The sequence below is a fragment of the Macrobrachium rosenbergii genome, chromosome 56 (genome assembly GCF_040412425.1).
Source record: "Macrobrachium rosenbergii isolate ZJJX-2024 chromosome 56, ASM4041242v1, whole genome shotgun sequence".
NCBI lineage: Eukaryota > Metazoa > Arthropoda > Malacostraca > Decapoda > Palaemonidae > Macrobrachium > Macrobrachium rosenbergii.
In genome coordinates, this window is record NC_089796.1 from 21,128,903 (window position 1) to 21,148,973 (window position 20,071).

The 20,071-nt window shown below is 36.5% G+C and overlaps 1 protein-coding gene across 11 annotated transcripts in view; it reads left to right on the plus strand.

The window, feature by feature from the left end:
- Tpst (tyrosylprotein sulfotransferase) overlaps window positions 1-19,836 on the plus strand; it is a 329,702-nt gene extending 309,866 nt beyond the window's left edge. For all 11 annotated transcript variants that reach the window (XM_067100843.1, XM_067100840.1, XM_067100834.1 and 8 more), the window contains 5 exons: window positions 768-902; window positions 1,987-2,226; window positions 4,082-4,276; window positions 8,449-8,702; window positions 12,990-19,836. In XM_067100843.1, the coding sequence (XP_066956944.1) occupies window positions 768-902; window positions 1,987-2,226; window positions 4,082-4,276; window positions 8,449-8,702; window positions 12,990-13,272 (1,107 nt within the window). In that variant the 3' untranslated portion in view covers window positions 13,273-19,836. The remainder of the gene's footprint in view (window positions 1-767; window positions 903-1,986; window positions 2,227-4,081; window positions 4,277-8,448; window positions 8,703-12,989) is intronic.
- The last annotated feature ends 235 nt before the right edge of the window (window positions 19,837-20,071 follow it).

Sequence of the window (20,071 nt, forward strand, 5' to 3'; positions counted from 1 at the left end):
GGCCATTCCCAGCTTTAAATCCCTTGAGGATGAAGCGAAACACAAAGTCTGATTTTCATTATTATTGCTCTGTGCATTGAATATACTTTACGTTCGCCATATGTGCCTTTTAATTAAAATGTTTTCACAACGTGATTTTTATTGTAGTTGAATGGAAGGTGAATCCAATTGGGAAATTGGATTTTGTCATTAATGATATGTTTTAGAGTACCCATACCATCAAAATGACAGCAATCTGACAGAGGGTCGAGAAGAGATGGTGTGTTCCGATCTTAAGTGCTTGGGGTACAGTGGGAAAAGGTATTGGTGGAGTTGGTTGACCGTAGAGTATTTGTTTCACAGAAAATAGTTTCACTGATGCACGTTCTGTTCTGTATAGTAGCTGGAGAGCTCAAGAGAGATTTTATCTATGGTATGATTTTCGCAGTTGGAGTTATATTTCAGGCATAAAGATGAGTGGGACGGGCAACGTATTATATTGCTTTTAATGGTGATGTAAAGAATCTAGTTGTTTTATTTACTCAAGTTTTATCCGGTTGTGTTGTCAGTGTAATGGGGTGATGTGAAGATTTGGATTGTATTTGCTACCAGAATTTCGTTCAGATTTATTATGTAAACTTTAACGTGTGTGTTTTAATTATTATGTATACCCTGCATTTTCGTTCGTGTAATATAGTGAATGGGTTATTTATTTTTATTCCTTAAGCGCAATGCGGTGAAGGATAGATTGTATTGCAGCGAGTTTATTCGTTTCCTTGTATTTTCAGAAGTGTAATGCGGTGATGTGGAGAATGGTTCGGCGATATTTGCCCTACACTTTGGTTGGGGCGGTCATACTGCTTCTGCTCTACCGAACCCAGCTGCCTTGTAAAGAGTCGCAGCCGTACCTTCACGCCAGAGAGGTGCGGTGCACTTGTTCGTCTCCTGTTTCATCTGATCTTAACACGAGTCAAGATTTTCTAGACAATATTCTGACGCTTAGGTTCTGTGCTTCCTGCTTTTGCTTTAGAAAACGGAACTTAGTTTCCTTACGTAATTTGTTGTTTCAAGATTTTACAGAAACTTTACTTATTTTTCATTGTTATTAACTTATCACAGTATGTAGATTTTATAGAAGCGAGAATTCATTATAATGCTGTATGCTTTCTTTTCCGATTTATATGAGTGAAAGATCTTCGGAATCTAATATGCTCTATAAAATTGAGATTCAAAAGCAGTGAAACAAATGGATTTTTAAAGCAATTTTGCGACCAATTCGATTCAGTGGAGGCTAAGGAGGAGGGAAAGTGTTAAGCAACAGTTGTAAATGTTCACATCACTGAGGTTGTGATTTACTTAGACTCATTACTGTTTGATTTTGATATTTTAATTTCTTGTTTACTTACTTTTGAGTGTGGACACTGAAAATGATTGTGAGTAGCCTGTTGTGCGGAATTGATATATTTTTTAATAATCATAGTTGGTGAGCAGCACCATAATTTTTGCGATTGTTTTTCATCCATAATAGGACAGACAGCATGGTATAATATGAAGGACATTGTACTAATGAATGACTTCAGACTGTGTTAGAGTCTCATTACTATGAGTTTTATTTTATTTCAAACTTGTTGCTGCTACCGCTATTGTTATTAAGATCAAGTTGGGGAAGCTCTGGTGTGTAATGAGCTCCATTTGCTTATTAAGGGTTACTTAATGCCATCATGTTTAGAGATGATAATTTGTTAAATTTTTAAACACTATAGAATGTTTTTTTAAATCCTGTGATTTAAAGCAAAACATCTGCTCACAGTATGGTAATACATAGTGATGATGATAAAAGATAGTAACGTGCAACAATACTTTGAGGTAACAGTTATTTTATGAATATCTTGGACTGCAAGTGTGCAGAGTATATGATAGCATTTATGCATACAATATGCATTTATTTATTTTTTGTTACTGTGTTTGTGTGACTCTGCTAATGCATAAGTATGTTTCATCTTGCAGCGTATTGCTACTGACAGCAGTGGAGCTGTGCATAAATATGATCGCGGAGAATCCTTAATATTTATTGGTGGGATGCCCAGGTCGGGCACTACCCTAGCGCGTGCCATGTTAGATGCCCACCCTGACATCCGGTGTGGGGAGGAGACCCGTGTGGTGCCCAGGATATTGCAGATGAGGCAACAGTGGAAAAGATCTGCAAAGGAGTCAATGAGGTTGCAAGAAGCTGGTGTCACAGATGAGGTTGGTTGGTTAGAAATTTGCCAGCTGTTTCATTCCAAGATGATTATTGCATTTTTTGTTAAATGTTGACATTACTGAAATGTGTTTAAAATAAATGAAGTTGATTAAAATGAGCATAAGAAATTGGTTTAGATAAGTAGTTTTAATTTTTATATTCTTAAATATGTATTTGATTCAGAAATAATGTTGGTAATAAATTGTTCACATTTGTTATAAGAGTAAAACAAATAATATGTCAAACAATTTGAAAGCCATATCGTAATATTTGCTCTTTTGTACAGAATAGTGTTTACAGTATTATGGAGTTGATTGTAGCATAACTTAAAATGGAGTACTACAGTAAAGTAAAATGAGAGATAAATTAGTCACTGGACTAATTCAGTATTGGCTGATATAAACTTGTTTCAAATATTGCATGCACTCATTTATTCAGCACCTGCTTCATTACTTTAGTATGTCATGCAATTAGTGGGATGCCATTAAAGTTATTAAGTCTTTGTAGCCTTTAATAAGTTTAGCATAGTTACATAAATTTAGGGCAGGGCATATGAAGTAACGCAAAATGGAAATGAAACTTCACGGTTTCCCATTTTGGCTGCAATAAAATGAGAGTAAATGTTTTATTATGATTGTGGCTGTAATTTAATTTTATTGCATTTGTAAGGTACTGTAATGATATTAAATGATAGGGGATATAAGATTATACAACAAGAAAATGATACTACGGGACAGTCATAACTTCATTGTGAAGTCTTTTCTTTTATGCTTTAAGTATTCATGAAACAGAAAAAGGAAAGCAAATCCTTTTTACATTTCTATGAGAAGGGTAAGAAACTTGGAAAATAAATTTTAAGGCCAAAGGAAAATAAATTTTAAGGCCAAAGGGGGAAGTGATAGCAAAACAAATGTGAGTTAGCTGTAAAATTGAAAATATATTTGTACTGCTCTGAATTTCAAGGTTTTCAGTTGCTCTATAAAATAGTAATTTTTGTTAATTTTTATTTTAGCAAAATAACAAAATTACTGAGTAACAGCATTTAAAAAGAAACAAACATTACTGAAATTTGCAACAAACCTTAAAAGTTTAGCATTAGTAGCAGTGAATCACAATGAGGTGTAAGAATTCAAGTGTCATTGATAACCCTAAGGTACCTAACTGGATATGCTGAATCTTCATACACTGTATCTTAGGAATAAGTGTATACAGAATTCTTTTCATCTGCATCTGTGTATTTTAGTGCTTATGATTGGTCAACTCAAACTGTGCTGCATGAAGTGAACATTCCTTGCTCTTTTGAGGTCCAGATTGCTAAATACGTGGAGTAAATTTATGTAAACAAATAAGAAGACATTTTTTATTGTCTTTGAGAGAGAGAGAGAGAGAGATTAAAAAATTTCAGTTATGTCATATTTTTGCATTAGTATATCACTGCCAGCAACTAGAAGTAAAGAATTGTAATAAATGTATAATTTGTGCATGTCCTATGATGGCACCTTTAAATGAAGTGTATCATGTTTCTTTTGCAGTTTTGACACTTAACTAGTAATTATAAGGGTCACAAACAGGCTAAATAGTTGAGATAAGAAGGGTAGATTTTCATGAAATGTAAAAAAATAATTTTGCTATGTTTCATTTTGATAGTTTCCATCTGTATGATTTCTTTTTTAGGATATGCATTCATGTAGCATTACTTTTAGAGTGTTTGATTTTTGAAGAAACCATAAGGATTAATAAGAGCCAAGGAACTGTTTGACTAACTTGTCACTTTTAGACTATTTTGACATCTTCTCAATGAGTGAATATTTGTCAAAGTATAATTCGAGAGTGTGATGTAATATTCATTTTTTAAAACAGGTGTTAGATGAAGCAATATCTTCTTTCATCTTGGATATAGTAGTCAATCATGGTCAGCCAGCTTCCCGCCTCTGCAATAAAGATCCTTTCACATTAAAGTCGGCCTCATATCTTTCAAAACTTTTCCCCAACTCTAAGTTTCTATTCATGGTGAGAGATGGCCGAGCGACAGTGCATTCTATCATATCTCGTAAGGTAAGTCTAGTGATATATTCTGAATACCAAGTTTAAATTTTCATCAGTTTGGCTTGGCAAGTTTCTTTATTGTATATACATTATTTAAAAAACCATTTGTTTTTGTTCTAAATTGTTATTATTCTGGATTGATAATTTTCATGAAACCAAATACTATATCAGAATGGCTTTTGAACAAGGCAGGTATTGAAATTTTGGTTGATATATTGCTAATCAGACTGTACAAGAACAATATTTGTATTATTGTTGTCTCTGAAATTCCACCCTTGAATTTTTTTATCTTCTAAAGCCAGCTCATTGTGGGTGTCAGATTTTTCTTTCAAAAACATGTGAATATACTTTGGAGTAAGATATCATGTCAGCTGTAGGATCTGTCTGTACAAAATTTTTTTTGCCACATTTGGGTTATGTTTTTTTGTGCAAAGCATGTCTACACTGTATTTGGCATCTTTGTTAAATGCCTCACCAATTACTGTCAAATCAGAGTCAAGCTAATCAGTGTGTGTAATGAATTTACCCAGAGTATCCTTAATCTGGTCATCTTACTAAGTTATGGACAGTTTAAGGAATTTTACATTAGTTTTCCATAGTTGTCTTTTTTTTTTTTTCCCCTGTTCCCAGATTGCCCTTCATTCTTGGTATTTTTATTTTATTTTTCTGTCTATCTTATGTAAGCCAGTACTATATATTCTGAAATTTCCTCGGCTGTAATGTAGTAGTTCAAATTATCCGTATTTCCATTACAGGTATGCCCCCAGTTACGATGGTGTTACGTTACAATGACCCAATCGCAACTTGAAAAAATCGTAACTTGAAATTAGTCTAGCCTACACTAGGGTATACTGTACAATCTATACATATACAGTAGCGTAGCCTACACAATACAGTACACTGTACTGTACTCTGTACATATATGGTAAAATGATTATCATCTAATTCGGGAGGTTCAGCGCAGATTGACAGAGAAATTGAATAACACAAACAAGAATCAGACGTGTACTGTACAGGGGTACTTGCCAAGATTCGTTGGCGTACTTGAACGGTGCTGTAATAATCATTGTAATAATTGTGGAATGAACTGAAGCGGATGCCTTTATACCATCCATTATCCGTTTCTTGTCCTTAATGATGGTGGATACCGTTGACTGCGATAGATGCTCGTCACATGTGATCATCATGACTGCCTTTCCTGCTGCATGCTGGTTGATAATTTTCATTTTCTGCTCTAAAGTGATGGAATGCCTCTTCTTCTTAGCGCTACCAGCAGGAGACTCACTTGGGCATTTGGCAGACATACAGATATTACACAAATTTGAGTTTTAAACAGTTTGTGTATGGACAAACGCACTAAAATCACACGTGAACACTGACCTAACTTGACTTCGTAGACAGCGAGCGTGAGTGAGGTCGGATCCAGGTGAGAGATACCCACATCCCAGCCTCTCAGGCCAACATATCGCACACCGTGTGCTGCCTGTGCCAGTTGCATGCGAAATTTAAAAATATTTTCAAAATATTTTCGTATCGGTATCGCAACGTAACTTCAAAACCATCAGAACTGCTAACCCCATCGCAAATCAAATTATCGTAAGATGAAATACCGTAACTCAAAAACTACCTGTATTCCAGTCTTTATAAATGTTGCAATATGCTGGATCTTTGCACATGTAGGCATTAAAGGAAATGAGGTTGTTGATAAAGTGATGGAGCTGCAATTACTGTGACTAGTTTAAAATATACCCTTGTCTTTCTGTGATTTGTTACCTTTTCAGCATGGCAAGCATAGTGGGTTTTTTCAAAATATCAGGTATTGTGGAATAAGAAATCTAACTAACAAATCACTGTACATAACATATTAAACCACATGTTAGAGTGTGGGGTTTTACATTCCAAGAAGAGCGCTACATTGAAGTACGGTAATATATTCTTTCTTCGAAATTTTAATTTTTCACGCTTGCATAGGATGCAGAGGAGCTGATTGTCTTTTCAATCCACAGTGTATATCAGTTATTGGAAGCAAATCCATAAATAATAGCAGTAGTAATAATAATAATAAATCTGTATCTCCTCCCTATTGTAGTAGGGAAATTGTTACTTTTTAAATATCCCTGCTTCTGATTTCTTCATTGAGAAGTCAAGTACAGTATATAAAACTATACACTAAAAAATTCTCTATCATCATCTAGACATTTATTCAGTATTATAAGTCAAGGCGTAAAAAATTAAAAAAAATAGTACTAATGGCAGATCCCATGATTATATAGATTTTTAAAAATTATTTAATTTATCCAGCAGATACCTTGAATATAGTTACCCCTGTACTTGTTTGGCAGCATTTTGAATATGATGCGAGAATTCGGCAAAAGCTTTTCTTCTTTTTGCCATAGCTTCACATGTGAACAATGGCCCTGCCTGACTATATCTGTATACCGATGAGCGTACTTGGTCAAAAGAGGGAACAGTAATTTGGTGAAAACACTTCAGCCCACCTTGCTGTAGCTTCACATAAAAACAGTGGCCCAACCTGACTATTTCTGTAGACTGATGAGGGCACTTGGTCCAAATAGGGTGTCAGAAGTGTAAAGCAGCAATGCCAGATGCACTTTCCTCTTAATGTTAATACGGCAATTAAAGACTTCCTTGTGATTCTTTAAAAGAAAACTTCATATGTGGGCAACAGTATAATTAAAATATTGGTACAAAAAACATGAAAATATTGAAATTTTACAAGCAATATATGAAAATATTAAAGACAATGTGACTGGTCTTTCCTCACTTATTGCCATATCTGCATTAACCCTATGGGGATGGTAAGGAGGAAAACAATGTTGGGACCATAGCTCTAGGTCAACCCATTTTGTAAAAGGACCTCTGTATTTTACCGTCATGTATGTGATTGTGACAAACCTTGGCAATATGTAAAATGTGAGGATAAAGGCAAAGAATAACTGGAATTATTAAAAGATCAGTTAGCCTTACAAATAATTAAAATTTAAATGTAAAAAAAAAGTTCAGACTTATGACTTGACAAGACTTAAAATTGTTATTCCTTAAAGTATTGATGGAGTTAAATGGAAACAGTTATTTAAATTGATTTAATTTTTGCTCACATATCCTCATTATCATAACAACGTAAAATTTCAAAAAGAAGTGTCTGCAATGAAACTTCAAAATACAACAGAGGATTATAACAGGTCAAGGTTGAAGGAAACTGTATCCACAATCCCCAAGCTACCATTAGAGACATGACTAAGCCTCATAGAAAACTGAAATTTGAGGGATATTGACTTGACCTAAATATCTGTGGGCAAACAAACTTCTGCCACCCACAGATGACACTGGCCTTTGACATTCTGTGGAAGTGTTTTTTCATACTGTAAACATTTCTGTATGCCATCTAGTTCAGAGAATGTTTGGCATTGTGTGAAATTTTTTTCTTGTGTTTGGTTTAAAATCCAGATTTGTTGCAGTCTTACAATTCCTCTTACTGTAGATTAACTATACAGTATACTGTGAAGTGGTCATATAATGCAAAATAAATCCATTGCATTATAAAAAAACAATTTTTTGTATTTAATTACTTTATGAGGGTAGCACTTAAGGTGTTCATTGTTTGGCAGACTGTAGATAGTATTAAAGGGTTTTTGTAGAATGCCTTGAACCTCATCAGCATTTGTCTCTTCATTTTATTTTACATCTGTTCCCTTTTCTCTCTTATTACTTTGCTGTCTTTACTTTGCTCTAATTTTCACCTGTTATTAAAAAATAAATCCATCCAGCAAGCCCCATGCGTCTAGAAATGCAATTCTGTGGTCTTATTGAACCAGTACTATGCAATTATTGATCTGATCAGGCTAGAGTTGCAGAATTTTATAAAACCACAATTTTTTAAAGTAAATTGTATTTTTCCTAACTATACAAACCTGAGGTCCTTTACATTGGGCATTGTTTCCAGCTTCGCTGAAAGTAATTCCTAATGTAAAGGACCGACAGTGCTTACATTGTGTCGGAACAAACAGTATTTTGTATGTGGAAAAAAAAGTTTGAAAAAACCAGATGAGTATTGTAAAAATGTAAAATACTTTGTATTTCAGAAGACAAAATGTGTAACTTTGGAGGAAGACATTGGTTTTGCTGATCATTTAATGACTCGGTTCACTTTTCGTTTCTAGGTCACCATCACTGGCTTTGATCTTTCATCTTATAAGCAGTGTTTACAAAGATGGAACAATGCAGTACAAACTATGAATACGCAGTGTGAAGAACTTGGCCCAACTAAATGCTTGCATGTCTACTATGAACAGCTAGTTTTGCATCCACAAGAATGGATGAAAAAGATTTTGGATTTCTTGGAAATTGAGTGGAATGATGCTGTTTTGCACCACGAAGACCATATCAATAAACCTGGAGGAGTCTCACTCTCTAAGTAAGTACAATGTACAGTATTATATTTTTACGGTACATTTGTAATGGACTGCTTTTGTTTTGTATTTGTGATCATAAACAAGAAAGTTATTGAATTATAACTCATTAATTATTTTAATCTTTAGCTCTCAGCTTTTCTGTTTTTGCTTTTAATGTATTTTAGCACTACGTAGTCTTACTACAAAGCTATGGTCAAAGTAGAATTAGGTTTTTCTCAGAGGAATTGCAGTGTTTTAATTTTGGTAATTTAAATTTTTTTTTCGTGAGGCAATGTTAAACAGGTCAATTGCCTGTAACTCTTAAACACTAAGTGGTCCATGTACTACGGATTGCAGTATTGAGAAGATTGGTTACTTGTAACATTTTTCCTGATGGTTCTGATGGTGAGTGAGTCCAAGCACAGAAAGCAGCATGACATAAACTAAATATAACATATATGTATGGCATACTTTCAACTGAAAATGAATGTTAGATCTCAGGCATAAATCCATTACAGAAATTTTTTTATATTTAGCATACAACTTGATATGTCGAGGAGAATTATATACAACAAACAAAGTATTCTCTATTCAGTTGTAATGAAAGGCTCAGAATCTGTACAGTTAGAAGTGGTGATTCAACAACTGAAAATGTATGAAATCAAGAGGCACCGTTCTCAGTTACAGCCAACAGAATATTTGAGTCCTCCAATACCGTAACTACAGTCACCACCCTACTTACGAACATTCAGAGATAAAAACAGACAGGGTCACATGTTAAAATTGTGTATGGAATGCTCCCCTTTGCCACCCAAGTTCAAATTATTCTCTGCTCACCTATTCTGCCTAGTAAGAATTTCTACAAAGGACAGAAGAACACGAGGAAGAAGAACCTGTTCCTTTAACCCCTTTCCTGATGATTATCCTGAGTATTTTCACGATTAACTGCCATGTATTCTTCTTACAAACATGAGAGTACTTGTTCATACTAGTAAAATATTCCTACTCTTCCCAATTTAACTCCTTCTTTGAGGAATTCCCATTTTATATATATCCCCAAAGGAAACATTTAGTATGTATTTTTGACAATAGATGTTGGTGTGCATTGTTTACTTTATGAACTCCCAATCTCAGATGCTGCTTTGGTGAAATGCTCTCTAAGTTCATAACTTTCAAAGCAAGGAAAAAATACTAAATTTTGAATGTTGCATGAATCTAAATTATAATTTTCTTTTTACCTTTCCAAGATCCAAGGTAATTCTTTATAATAATGCATGATTTAAAAATGCAATGAAAATAGGATACGTACTGTAATCTTTGACTCTCAAGTTAACTCAGTAATGTAAACAGTAACAAAAATTATGCCCAACATACAGTATTAAAAACCAACACAAACAATTCAAGATATGAACGGCCGTCTGGGACGTAACTTGTTTGTAAGTTGGGTAGTGCCTGTATCCCTTCCTTGGATTATTCATAGAGTATTTGTCTCTATACACTTATCTTCACTTTACAGAAATTGTGTACGTACACCCCTAAACATCATGAACGACCCACAGTATAACGTGAAATGAAGCAGTTTATACTGATGGTTGCATTATTGTCTCGTGAAACAAGCTAGTTCTCTTTCACTTTACCCAATAAAGCAGAACTGTCCGTAATAGGTCAGCAGTAAAGATTAGAGAAAACATACCATCATCACAGAATTTTCTTATTTTCAGTGACTAGAAGTCCTTTAGAAACCCTTGAGAATTATTGTTCTATAAACCCTTTTGTCCACCAGATTAGGTTTTCAGTCTGCAAATAATGGTACATATATGAAGATGCTGATAAAACCAGAGCTGTAACTTCTGTGACCAGATAAAAAATTACCGTTTTTCTTTATCACCGTATCTCTTTAAACCCATCAACTCTAATAATTGGCAGGCTTTATTTTGGAAACAAATGCCTAAACGAAATTTTTCCCATCTTCAAATTTTCAGTGTCAAATTGTAATTTTTAAGGTGTAATTCATTTAACAACATCTAGTATCTTCAACTGTGTTCAGTTTGTTTAAAGGGCAGAGTATTCCAGCTCTGTGCTGCTGGGTTCTCAGCCTCTATGTGCTTGCTAATTTTTGGTATGGGCCTCAGTTGGTGTATGGTTATTTTACCCAAAACTTAGTTCTTTTAGGTACTGGATAAATGGCTGTTATCTATCATTGTTGTTGGATAGGGCTAGCATTTTTGTTACCCTTTGTGGATTCTCCATGTTAAGGTTATACTAGCTACTTTGGTGTAAAAAAAAATTTTAAAAACTTTTGAAAAAAAGGTTGAAACTTGCATAAGTACTACACACTATTTTTGTTTTTATGTATGAGTATAATTGTCCTGAGTTATGATATAACATTATATTTATTGGTACTATATGTGGGTTGTAGCAGCCTCAACATTTGATCAATATAAATGAATTATTTTTGTGAATAGCTCAAAAGTGTCTTAATGCTTTGTCATAAAAATGTTTTCTTAATTATCTGAGTGCTGTATGTTATCATGTATACCCAAATTACATCATAAAATATTCAGTTATGATGTCTCAGTGCATTTGTTAATTTTCTTTTTATATAAGGAATATCTGAATGTGACCATTTAGTTGCTTAAGCAGTATCAACGGAATGCCAAAGTTTCAATAAAATACTGCTCATAATTGATTTTGTGTGAAAATAACTTTGAGATAATTGCCTGTAAAGTTTAAAGGAACTCGATAAGGCTGGGTATTGAGCGAATCACAGATATACTCTCCCTTTCTCTTTCTGAGAGTAACAGAAGTCTCGTTTACTGAGTTACTGCCTATATACCTACAATTGTCACCATAACCAGAGTTGCCAAAAAAGCTGATTCCATACAAAGATCACTTATCAGGTAAAATGAGCGTTATCATTGAGTAAATAGGGACAGTTTTTGCCACACAGCGGGCAGGCTGCACCTTACAACCTCTCTGCCCCCAGGGGCCCCAACAGCCCACATCTTATCTACGGTGTTTCCCATGTGTCGTAATGGATTCTTGGATGCTTTAGGAAGAATTTTAGCCTTTTTAATTTTTTTTTTTTTTTTTTTTACCCCCAAGTAGCTAGTCACCCTTTAAGTGCCTTTGGAATTCACATAAACTGAAGCAAATGCTCTCATTTTGGGGGTGGATGCAAGAAGAATATAACTTTGGAATTTCATGCTATTATGGTACTTTCTGAGCTGGTCTGCCTTTCCAAAGGGGGAATCTTAAGTAAATTTTTTTTCTAGAGTAAGATCACAGCCAGCCACGCACTGGTCCTGTCTTCTTGGGTATCACATGCTGGGATAAGCAGGTGGTTACAGGAATCCTCCTTCCCCTGCTGGCTTACATGACTTGTAAAACATTTGAGGGTGGAGGTTAGTACCAGTCATGATCTTGAAGCAATGCATTCTTCACTCTGTTGAACTGTGGAATGGTCTCCCTAAGGATGTTGTGCAGTTAGAGTCTCAAAAGTTCAAGCAAAGATGCAATATGTTATTACCCTAAAACAATTCACCTTGTATGTATTTATTTTTCCTTTTTCTGTAATTTCTTTCAAGTCAACACCATATTCTTTGGAAGCTTGCATTTCAAGTTAGTGGCCCCTGTAGGCTTGTTCCATATGAATAAGGTTTATCTTATGAATAATAATTATAATAATTATGGCAATAATTACAGCCCTTTACCATGCTTTAGATAGTAAGTAAAGTTTTTGGCAGAGGCGATTATATGTCAAATGAAATGTTATCTTTGTAAAGGGCTGATTCATTACAGATAAGGAATATTAAAAATTTTTATTTCAAAATTATATTTATATATCTTTAGCTATTTGAAGGTTTATTGTAGTTCTGTTTCTCTTAATTTTGTGACATTGATCATGTGAATTTTGTGCTACATATGTCTGCAGTACCTCACATAGCATATTATACATGGCAGTAAAGGTTCTTTGCAGCATTTGGCACTAGTTTACTTTTCATCTGTTACCTTTAGTCTCTTTCTGATGGCTGTATAATTATTTCTCTCTTCACATCTCACATCGCATTCTAAGAACAAATCCCATGCATGAGCTTAGAAATAGAAATAACTTATTGGTTTCCTTAAACTTACCCTGAATACTGTGATGTGTAGCTGCTTTGTAATATCCGTAAGGAGAAGAATGATAAGAGTATAAAAGCAGTTTGATCTAAAATATGATTATTTGGCTACTTTCAGCAAGTAAGAGGTCCAAGTTTTCTAAAAGTGTCCTTAAAAACCATTGTTGATATTGTTTTATCTTTTTTCAGAGTGGAGCGTTCCAGTGACCAGGTAGTAAAGCCAGTCAACCTAGATGCTCTTACAAAGTGGGTTGGCCAGATTCCAAAAGATGTGGTTGAAGATATGGCCAACGTAGCTCCCATGTTGGCAACCCTTGGGTACGATCCATATGCCAATCCACCAAATTATGGTCAGGCTGATCCCATGGTGGCCAATAACACAAAACGAATTATAAGAGAAATGAACAAGTGGCAGGACCGGGCTGAGGAAGCTCTTAGTTTGTCTAAACATCGCAAAGGTGATAACACGTGATTGCTGTGAAGACTGTTTTCCCAGTGTTTACTGGTTCCCAGTAAACACTGGTATGACTCAAATGTAGTAAATAGTTGGGGCTAACTTATGTGAGTGTGTGGCATTTGAAATTTGGTGTTAATAGTAAAGATAACATCATTGTCATCCTTAAATCTGAAGTGAATAAAACAGAAGTATAAAGTGAATGTATGTGTTGATATATTTGTTTTGAGTGTCTTCAACTTTGTTGGTACAAAGACTCATAGTAATGAAATTGGACCAACATATTTATGTATTGTAATGAAAAATGGATGTGCATTTAACGTACTACAAGGGACTGCAATTCAGAAACACCCATTCCTCCCTCTAATGTTGGAGACATTTTCTTGCATATATCCATCAATTTGAGATTCTTTGAGAGGAGATAAGTTTTTGCATAATTAGTTTATGGATTGAAATTTTTAAAAGTTCTCTTTCAAATTAATGGAAAATTCAGTGAAATTTGTGCAGTTATGCACACATTGTTGTTCTTGTTTCCAATATTGAGATATGCAATCAAAAGTTCCCCTGTGTTGGTATACAGTATATAAGTTTAATAGTTCCCTCTGTTGTCTTTGCATTTCTGTCTCTAAAGTAAGTTTCTGATCCTAAGGAACATGATGAAGAATTAGCATTACAGTATCACAAAATTGATCATTAATTTTTATTGATGTAAAGATACAGTATATGGTTACGAACGATGGAAGTGTTTAGTGATTTATAAAATGAAGATATTCATGCAGTACTGTTGGCAGAAGCTAAAGCACAATTGTGTTGTAGATGTATATTTTATAAAAGATTTGGCTTAATGCCATGCATACAAGTTGAAATAATAGTGGAATATCTTACAAGAAATTTATATTTAAAAGATCAGCCTTAATTAGAATTAACATAATTTGAAATTATGAAATCTTTGAGAAATTAATGAATTTGCACAAAAGGTGAACCAGGGGAAGTAGGGAAAGAAAACTCAGTGTTATGTAATGTGTGCATGACTACCGTTATGTAGTAGAAAATACACACTTCGGTATAGAGTACAGAGGTGCTTGGTTTTGTGCATTATGGAATTTTAGAAATCTTCCAGTGCTGTGCTGGATTCTGTAGTTGCTACAGGGTTTTAGTGCTAAACTATCACTGAAATATGTTGTGGATAAATAATATTAAATGGTGCTCAATATCCAACTATAATTTTAGTAATTTATACTTAACTTGTATGCTTCTTATGTAACAGATGTGTTGATATTATTAAAGTCATGAAAACTGGATATCTTGCTTCAAGTAAAATAAACTTTATGATTTACTTAAACCTTATGAGAATAGAACCATTGCTTTTTATGTAATATTCCTCAGGCTGAGCTGAAATGTATCATTGAAACTTGATAATGAGGTAGTTAATTCAAGATAAACAGGCAAGTTTGGGAGCAAGCACTTTTCTTTGGCTATGAACAAAGGTGAACAGCAAAAATTGTTGTGATACTGCCGAATCTTTGCTGCCCTTTCCTCCTTCCTTCTGGTTGTTTTAGGGGATATGTGCATGAGGATAACTGACTAGCCTGCACTCTCTGACATTGCTGACCCAGGTGAATGTGCAAAGCTTTCCACAAGTGAGACTGTGGAACATGTTTGTGGTCTGCGACTGCCTACCCCTGCTTCATCAGGGTACCTACTGAAGTTGTGGCCTTCTCTGTATTTCGGTAACCCCATCGTTCTCTGCCACTTTGAATTACTCAGATGTGGCTAAGACTCCTTTCCTGCTCTTGCTGCCCTTCCTGTCCCTGCTAAAGAGCTCAACCCCATTGAGTCTTTTGTGGTGGTTGTCTTATGGGGAATTTGCCCTTCTTATCAAGCATGGGTCATACTCCTTCATCTGCTGCATTTCCTGCCTCATTAGTTCTGTTATGGTGGAGAAGAAGGACAGAGTAGGATGAAGATGTGCAGGTGCATCTCTATTACTCCTTGCCATCTTCTGTGTAGGAGTAAGTAGTAGTTTGGGAATTCCTCTCACAAGATATCATGCTGGATTTTGTGTGACTTTCCTCTCCAAAGGACAGTGACAGTGTTTGCTCACCTCTGGGTGAGACGTCTGCTGTAGACAGGGTTGACATGGGTTACTGAGCACGCTCAGAACATAAGTCTTCCAGCTCCTTCCAAGACCGGAGGACTGCCTCAGACTTTTCCTTCCATACTTCAGCAAAGTCATGCAGAGTAGAGTTGGCACCTCCATCTCATTTGACAAGTGCGTGTGTGGACAGGTTTGGTGCACATCAGGACACTTGTACAATATCCCTGGGTATCATGAGCTGAATGTGGTTGATGGTGCAGACACTTGTGGATCACGTGTGTGTACATGATCCACATCTTGTGCATTCAGACAGGAGGGTTCAAGTGCAAAGGTCGCCGCATTACGATACCACTAGATATCATGGCAATCTACATGCATGTGATTGTGCAGACACTCTGATAACACATGTAAGAGTTTGTCCATAGCCTCTTCTGGTTCAGCTTTGGCTGATCATAAAGTCTATGGGAATGACAACCACAATTTTGAGGGTTATGAGGCAACCTTGGCCTTTAATTCTTGACTGGTATTGCCAGTTTCAGTTCTTCATGCCCATTCCTTAGGGAATCTGATGGGACTGGAATGTCCCTCACCTTCAAAACCCCCACCAGGCCAAGTTGTTACGACACTTTTGAGAGGTCATTCAGCTCATTGATGAGCACATTGATCTGGGGGAGGCAAAACCAGTGGCATTATTCAACCATTCTCAATGACTGTACATTATCAGGTACACTCTGGCAATACAAGACTATTGTGGTCTTAGCTTGCAAGCGGTATCATGGACCAGGTGAACAGTCAGATCTCCAGATCAGAATCTTCCTTGCTGTTAGCAGATTGTGTAACTCCCTCTAGGAAGGGGCTAGAAGCATTCCTAGCCCTTTTGGCCTCCTCTTTCACATCTGGTTAGAAAGGGAAGCAAGGGGAAGAACCGAGGGGGAAACTGAAGTAGAAAATCCCAAACAGTTACCTGTCATGTCATTAGGCAGTGTCACAGAGACGGGCCAGAGTCCTGGGTGGTCTGCATCCTTCATACCAATCCTGTTTCTGGTCTACCTCCCAGGATCTTCCAAAGCTCTGGCTCTGTCGGCAGAGGTAAGGGCAGAATAAAATGTGCTGGAAGTTGTAGATAACTGCTTTCCAGACTTTTTTATCATTATCTTTTCTTGGTAGAGAAGTCATCTGGTGGCTTGAGACCAGTCAGTGAGCCCTTGTCCTTGAATGAGTTTTTGCTTGGAAAAGACTCATTCTTGGTTGAGTTCCTGCAGAGAGGATGACTCTTACTTTCAGTGAATCTGAAGAATGTGTACTCTCAGGTACCCATCCATTATGCCTCCAAGCATTGCCTCCAAGCATTGCTTCCACTTTTCTTTGAAGACTGTCCATCAGTTCAAAGCTTTGTGCTTTGGACTGGTGAGTGAGCACATTTACTCAGGAAGAGAGACTACTTCTCAAGTTTTGTTGTGATTCAGGGATTGTAATAGTAACCACCAGAATCTGTTTTCCATTCCATATATTACTCCAGTTTCACGCTTAAAGAAGGAGCAAGGTGGCTTAATCTAAAACAACTAGAAGTTGGAGATCACACACAAGCAGCAGGCAAGTACCTGGTCATGCTGATAGATACAGGAGCAGAGAGTTTTCTTCTCAGACCCTCATGTCAACAAGCTCAGGAAGGTGTTAGTGTAGTTTCTGTCACCCGCTTGGCCTTTCCAGGGTGTCCTCAGTTATTGACATCCTTGAAGAAGCTTGTACCACACAGGCACCTCTACTAACGCTTGCTTCAATGGCAGCTGAAGCAGCATTGATCAGCCTCAACATTCTTTCCTCCCAACTCATGCCTGTGAGCCAGGAAGTGAGGGAGGACCTGCTATTTGGCTAGATGATGGGAACCTGCTAGTGGGAGCTTCCTTGAATTCATCTCCAGAGATGATCTTGTTTTCAGATGCATGAAAAGAGTGTAGGTCTCTTTACCTCAGGTGTCTGAACAAAGGGGAAACCTCATCTTCACATCTTGGAAATGTGAGCAGTGGTACTAGCATTGCACGCATGCTAAGCTTGTGTCCATAAAAGCTGAGACAGCAAAACTTTAGTGGCATACATAAACAAGCAGCGAGGAATGGTTTCCTTTCTGCGAGTTGGAAAAGCAGATGCATGCCCTTGAGCCTTTAGCTGGGTAAATTCTGGGCATGAAAAATGTTATGGCAGACTAGCTCAGCTGCCAGGGTGGGGGGACAGAGTGGTTCCTACATCCTTGTGTGGCTGGAACTCTCCAACATATACCAGGCTGCTGGACTGCTTTGGCAACTCGTGGCAATGTGGTTATGTATGCCTTTCCATCATGCAGCCAAGTTCTTCAAGTGATCAATAGAGCAGTTATCACTCCAGGTCTCTGATAACTTTGGTGCTAGGAGCCCCTGTTCTACTAGTGTAGAATGTGATCCCTTGTCTCCCCTTCTTTAAAAAGGAGGGGGAAGAGGGAGAGGCAGGGTAGAGCCTTTATCCAAACCCATTGATTATATTATCCACAAGGAAAGGCTGCCAACCGATGGTTCCCCACCTTCACACAAAGGGGAAACCAAGTTCTTTGGGATTGGTTCATTACTTTGCTAAGGGGTGGCACTGTTCCACCCACAAAGATGTTCAGCTTGTGGGCACTACCTCCCTCCTGAGCAGTGAGTCTCCATATATGAAAGGTGTGTGTGTTTGTATCACTATAGAAGTAAATGCTAAATTTTTTAAGTAATTGTATTCCTAGGTATACAAACTGAAGAAGCCTTTTATATTGGAGGTAACCAACCTCGTCCACCCTGCTTATATTTTTCTCTTTAATTTCACAGTGAATATATGCTGGAAGTCCATTGGGTAACGTTGGTTGGGTGAGAATGGACATCCCCTCTCTCCAGTCTCCACCCAGGTACCACCCTTGTTTGGTTAGTACAAGGCTGGTTCAGTGCATGTGTGGAGGGATACTCCTTAATGAAGGGTGTATGTTTTGTTTACTTAGGAAAAATACAAAATATTTTAAAAATTTGGAATTTTGGCTTTTAGCCCCATCCCGAGTGGTATCTTGATCTGCTGACTCTTTATCATATAAGCAACCAAGATTCCCCTTTGGCCCACTCTTCTTTGTCAGCCACATGCTTTGAGGCAGCCTCAAGTAACATGTACCATAAAGTAGACCATCATCTCCAATTTGTGTCATAGATGATGATATCTCCTTCCACCTTTAAAATGACAAGTTCCTTTCAGTCCCTGTGGTGAGGGCTATTGCTCTATCATGAACCAGGTTTTCCAACTGAAAGGCAGGGATCTCTCCCTTGGGAGAGTTGTCCATGCTCTTAGGAGTTTCAAACAGTTTTGTCCATCTCATTGGCTTTCGCTATTGGAGTTGGGTGTGATTTTCATCCTCCACCTCCTTACTCAGATGCCATAGAGCCCTTGGGAGTAGCCTTGGATCAAGATCTTATCCTCAAGACTTGATCAGTGCCTTAACCTCATTGTCTCGTGTTGACAAGTTTCACAGTTTCATGCATCTTACCTGGCTCACGGAGAGTTGGGGATTCCTTTCCTGCTTCCAGTTACCCCCTTGTTCCCAAGTTTTAGCTTTTGCTGAGAAATACTCTAACATAAAAGGCTCTGGTTTGTGTACCTAGGAAAATACACATTACTTCAAAATTTCATTTTAGTAATCTGTTTTTTTGCACTCTTCAATAGGTAAGGCCTGGTTCATAAGAATTCCTCAGTAATGAGAGCCATTGTGTGATAAATATACTTTTTTGGTGGATATGATGCTTTCATTTTATGGATTGATTGAAAGAGATATTCATAATTATGGAAAAGTACTGGACATAATTTACTTAGATACCCTGTTTCATTTTGTATCCCATAATCTGTCATTTCCCATTTCCAGTGTTGTGGCTGATATTTCTTTTATGAGAAGCACAGTGTTTGGAATCTTTGGAAATCAGTTGGACATTTTAGCTCAGTTTCTCAAGTTCTTTACAGTTTTCTGGGTGTTAGGGGCCAAGTATATGAGTACTATCATTATTGCACTGTGGTGTAAACTTTTCTATTTTATTTCAAACCTGAAGAATACCAGGCAAAATCTACGAATGCCCTTTCACAATCTGTAGACTTATTGTAATTTCTCTTATTTGATGATCAGGTAATGTGAAGGGTAAAATATTTCCATTAATTGACTGCTGGAGTATGAGTATTACTTGGCAAGTTATGTCCCCTATCTTGGAAAGAGGAATGAGTGCTGTAAATGTTGCTTCTGACATGAATATATGTCTCCTTTACTTCCATATATTGTACTTTAAGCAATTTTAATCTTATAAAATATGCTCTCCTGAAGGGTAAACTGTTATAATTCCATTTAGAATTTTAGTATCTAATAACTTGACTTAAGTGCAATATATGAATACATTTTTTAAAATATCAGATCAGTGTCATCACATTGAAGGATATAAAATATACCGAGATCATCATTGTATCATTTTTGCTTCCCACACAGTTAGATGATTGAGTTACTATCATATTTTCTTTTATGTTAGACTGGGGTGTGAAAATTTAATCCTTGCAAATTCTTCATATTTTCTTTTATGTCAGACTAGGGTGTGAAAAGGATTGTGAAAACTGAGTTCTTGCAAGTTCTTTCATTTTTTATATCAGATGGGGTGTGAAAACTGCTTTCATTTTTCATATCAGATGGGGTGTGAA